This window comes from Triticum dicoccoides, chromosome 4A (genome assembly GCF_002162155.2).
Source record: "Triticum dicoccoides isolate Atlit2015 ecotype Zavitan chromosome 4A, WEW_v2.0, whole genome shotgun sequence".
In the NCBI taxonomy this organism is placed as follows: Eukaryota; Viridiplantae; Streptophyta; class Magnoliopsida; order Poales; family Poaceae; genus Triticum; species Triticum dicoccoides.
Window position 1 is genome coordinate 629,969,438 of NC_041386.1, and position 4,410 is coordinate 629,973,847.

General features: G+C 52.0%; 1 protein-coding gene across 1 annotated transcript; it reads right to left on the reverse strand.

The window, feature by feature from the left end:
• Positions 1 to 393: 393 nt before the first annotated feature.
• On the reverse strand, positions 394 to 3,466 carry LOC119287534 (IAA-amino acid hydrolase ILR1-like 4). The gene is made up of 2 exons (XM_037567087.1): positions 2,985 to 3,466; positions 394 to 1,898 (listed from the first exon to the last, which is right to left on the reverse strand). Exons 1-2 carry the CDS (start codon positions 3,264 to 3,266, stop codon positions 924 to 926), a joined length of 1,257 nt encoding a protein of 418 aa, XP_037422984.1. The 5' UTR covers positions 3,267 to 3,466; the 3' UTR covers positions 394 to 923.
• Between the last annotated feature and the right edge of the window lie 944 nt (positions 3,467 to 4,410).

Here is a 4,410-nt window from a genome sequence, read left to right on the forward strand (position 1 = left end):
GAACTGAATTTGTGATGCCAAATATGTACGTCAAGTTATACATATGTCCAATCAATCGGTGATGCGATTTTCAAGTCATGAACTGGATTATTCATGGTTTGTTTCTGCCCAGTCCGTTGCTACTGTTTCTATTTTATTTTATTTTTTGTAAGTAATGTACAAAGCATCAGCTATGAGGCATCCGGAATGGTGTTGGAACATTTCTTTGCACATACATAGCACGGATGCAATTAACAGAGGACATGGCGTGACTGCATATAGCTATGTGAGATGAACTCCTCGTCTCTCGGTAGCAGCTCTCGCGAACAATTAAATTAATGAGAGATGTAGCGTCCCGCAAAAAAAAAAAGAATGAGAGATGTAGCGAAATTAGTTTGCAAAGGAACAGATTTTGTCCTGCTCTGCTCCATTATGCAAAAACAAGGAGCGGGCTACAAAAGTACAAGATGTATTTTGCAAATGTGCAAGCAGCCCACCACAGCAGTGAATCTTGTCCCTTTGTTCTTCATCCGACGGCTCATGGGTCCTTGGTGCATCAGGTGCACAGATTCTGTCGTTGCACAGGATACTTTCTCAAGTTAAGTGACTACAAAACTATATTTTTAAAGTTCTAGCATCAAATTGAAAATGTGACGCAAGTTCTAAGACCCCCGGTACTTCTTTTTTTATGATGATGGTCTTTATATTTCTAATGAATTTTTATAATGGATCCAGACTCCTGTTTGAACAGAAAATGGTAGAAAAATTCCCTATCATTGGACTGGCCTTCTTCAATATTCAGGTAGACTTTTTTTTAGGTAAAATGTTCATCTAGATCCCTCGCGAAAGAAATGTTCATCCAGATTTGTTGCAGGGGCAAACCTTCCAATCCGCAGTCCAAACACATCTTTTACCCTTCAGAAACAGAGGCGAAAGCAGAGCACCTACGCGGCCGCGGGACGCGACGCCGTAGCACAAGCACGCGCGTGCTTGTTCAAGAACTCGATGGCCACGGCGGCGTGCAGTGCGGCTCCGACGGGGAGGGCCTCCTCGTCGATGACCATGCGCGGCGTGTGCACGTGGTGCACCTCGTCCTCCTCGCCGCCGGCGCGGACGCCGAGGCCGAAGAAGGCGGCCGGGATCTTCTCGGCGTAGAACCCGAAGTCCTCGGCGGCCATGATCTGCAGGGACAACCTGACGTTCGCTGGCCCCAGCATGCTCTCCGCCACCGCCCTGGCGTGCGCGTACACGCCCTCGTCGTTCACCGTGGCCGGGTACGGCCGGAGCTCCTCCTCCATGAAGTCCACCGTCGCCGCGCACCGCCCCACCGCCGCCTGCCCCTCGACCACCTCCCTGATCCTCCTCATCAGGTAGCGCATCCCCGGCGTCGTCATGCTCCTCAAGGTGCCGCCCAGCGTCACGGACTCCGGGATGACGTTGAAGGTCTCGCCGCCCCTGATGGTGGTCACCGAGACCACCGCGCCCTGCAGCGGGTCGGTCTCGCGGGCGACGAGCTGCTGCAGGCTGAGCACGGCGGAGCAGGCGGCCACGACCGGGTCGACGGCGGCGTGCGGCATGGCGCCGTGGCCGCCCTTCCCGGTTATGGTGGCCTTGAAGCGGGCCGACCCGGCGAGGAACGGCCCCGGCCTGGACCCGACGGCGCCGGCGCGGAGGTGCGTGTCGATGTGCACGGCGAAGATGGCGGCCACGTCGTCCAGGACGCCGGATTGAAGCACGTGGTACCCGCCGCCGTGGCTCTCCTCCGCCGGCTGGAAGACGAGCTTCACCGTGCCCGCGAGGCCGTCCTTGCGGGACTCGAGCAACTTGGCGGCGCCGAGGAGCATGGCGGTGTGCGCGTCGTGGCCACAGGCGTGCATCTTGCCGTCCTCCTTGCTCTTGAACTCCCACTCCACCATCTCCTACACGCACGCCAATAGAAATCAATCAATTGCAATGGCATGCACACGTATCTACAAGAATTAGCTAGACAAAGTTGTTTGGTGGACATCTATGATTCATAGGAGAAATGGAGAGAGAAAAAACGAAAGGGAAAATTTTCTTTGCCTCGTTTTGAATTTCAAAAAACATTGGGTTGACTATTCTTAATCCTGAGTTTTTCCTATTCTTATTTCGTGAAAAGACTGAAAACCTTATATTTTTCACGATACTCTATTTTAGACATAATATCATGTCTAAATTCTGTGTTTATTTTTTTGGTATTCCCATGTTTTCGGAATCATGTAAAGAAAAAAGGATGCTACAAATCAATCTCAGATTGTTGGGCATGGCAACGAAACATCTTTTATGGCAAATTTAGTTGTCACGGGGATGACAAATTCCGGCACGGATTTGTTATGGTTGCTAAAGAAAACTGCCATCCTCGTGACATCTAGATTTTTCATGAAAGACCTTTGATTTGCCATGATTAAAAATCTGACATCAGATTTTTAACATTACTGATAAAAAAAATCCTAAGATGACTTTGCAAACAAGCGATAAAGCTGCAGCTTAATTTTGTTGGTGGTCGCTATCAAAATAGTCCTGTGTGTTGTGTCGTTGGTAGTAGTTTCTGCATCAGCACGGCACACAAAACCATACACGCAACCACAATGTTCCTATATACAGTGATCACTTGGTTGGTTCACAGAAATCTCGTGATCCTCACTAAAAAATTGGTTTTCAGAGAAGGAACGTATCATGGGTAGATAGTACGGAGTACAATTTGGTGCGAAAAATATCCATCCTCGCATGATTACTGCCCTCCTGAATTTCTGTCCTTTTTAACCGTACAATACTACAGTACAGGATTATACAGTAAATCCAAGCATGTTCATGTTGGAAAGAAATTGATGAGCTTGTGTTGGGGGCAGAGATTGAAATGTCTGCTGACAAAATCTGTACGGGCCATGTCGGAAAGAATCAATCGACCACATGGCGTTCGTGTTCGCGGTAATACTACTAGTACTACTGTTTCCATCATTAGTGGACGTGGTCGGTGTACGGACCTGGATGGGGAGCGCGTCCATGTCGGCCCGGAGCGCGAACACGGGGCCCGGGCCGGCGCCGCCGGAGATGGTGGCGACGACGCCGGTGCGCGCGACAGGCCAGACGTAGGGGATGGCGAGGGCGTCCAGCTCGGCGCGCACGAGCGCCGAGGTGCGGTGCTCCTGGAAGGCCAGCTCCGGGTGCTGGTGGATCTGCCGCCGCAGCCCCAGCATCCACGCCGCGAACCCCGGCGCCCGCGCCTCCTCCAGCAGCTCCGGTCCCAGCGCCGCCGCGGCCGCCATCGATCGGTCGCCGGCCGAACAAGAGCAGCTTCCACGAGGGTGGAGGAGGAGAGGAGAGGAGATGGTCAGAAGGGCGCGTGCGTGCGTACGTAGCAGACTGAGGTAGAGCTATGTGAGGTCTTTCAAGTGGAGTTAATGAGGTGTGGCATGCATCCAGCGTCGCGACGTGGGCGTCAACGCTCTCGCCGGCGACAACCACGAGGGCTCCTCTCGTCGTACATACAGTACACGCCTCATGTTTCTCTTCTTCTTTTTTTTGTGAGGGGTGTAATAAACTACAGTAGTTTTATTCCATGAAAAAACCACGGTTCGTGGAGCCCCTCGTCTAGAGAAGCATCAGCTTTTGATACACCGTGTGCTTCGCAATTTGATTCCCTCGCCTCATGCTTCACATCACACGCACTTCCTCGAAGTTTGCAATTTTCACTTTAATTTCCATGACGGCCATGCGGCTAGTGCACCCGCACAAAAAGAAGTAAAAAAATCGTGCCGCTAGCGTGATGAAAGTCACTTTAAAGATGTTTGGCATTAGCCAAGTCGGCCAGTCACCACCTGGACCTTCCTTAATCAGATAAAGATCGATACCAGAGTTTCCCTTTCACGGCTCTACAATTGCTGGCTGGAGATTCTCAAAAAACAAACAAAAAACAGTTGCTAGCATCGCAACGTGTCCCAAGTCCTCCGCCCTCGACCGAAAGCCGTTTGAGATCCTCCGAGGAAACCAGCGAATGGCGTAAAGGATTGCAAGTCAGCCGATACCCAAGATGAAGAATGAGCACGTGTAGCAGAGACTAATGAACACCGACGTATCGAGTCGAGATATCCATACGGAGAAGACTAGATGACCGAGCACTAAAAGACCTACACAAGAGAAGAAATCTAAGTGGGTAGTGTGTTGCACCTTGGGAAATTCCCTAGAGCTCTTCGTTTACAATGTCCTTGGTTTGAGTGGCGGGACCCGACCTTCCTCCTCGTCCCCCAGCCTCATGGTGTCCTCTAGCGCTGACCTCGCCGAACGCGGCGTGACCCTCTTCGACGAGCGAGTGTCCTCCGGCGACCGCTGGCTCGACTCGGGGAGCGAGTCCTCCGCGCACTCCTACTGCGAGGTCGCGCGACGCCCTGCGGCTCCACCTGCGCCGCCAGC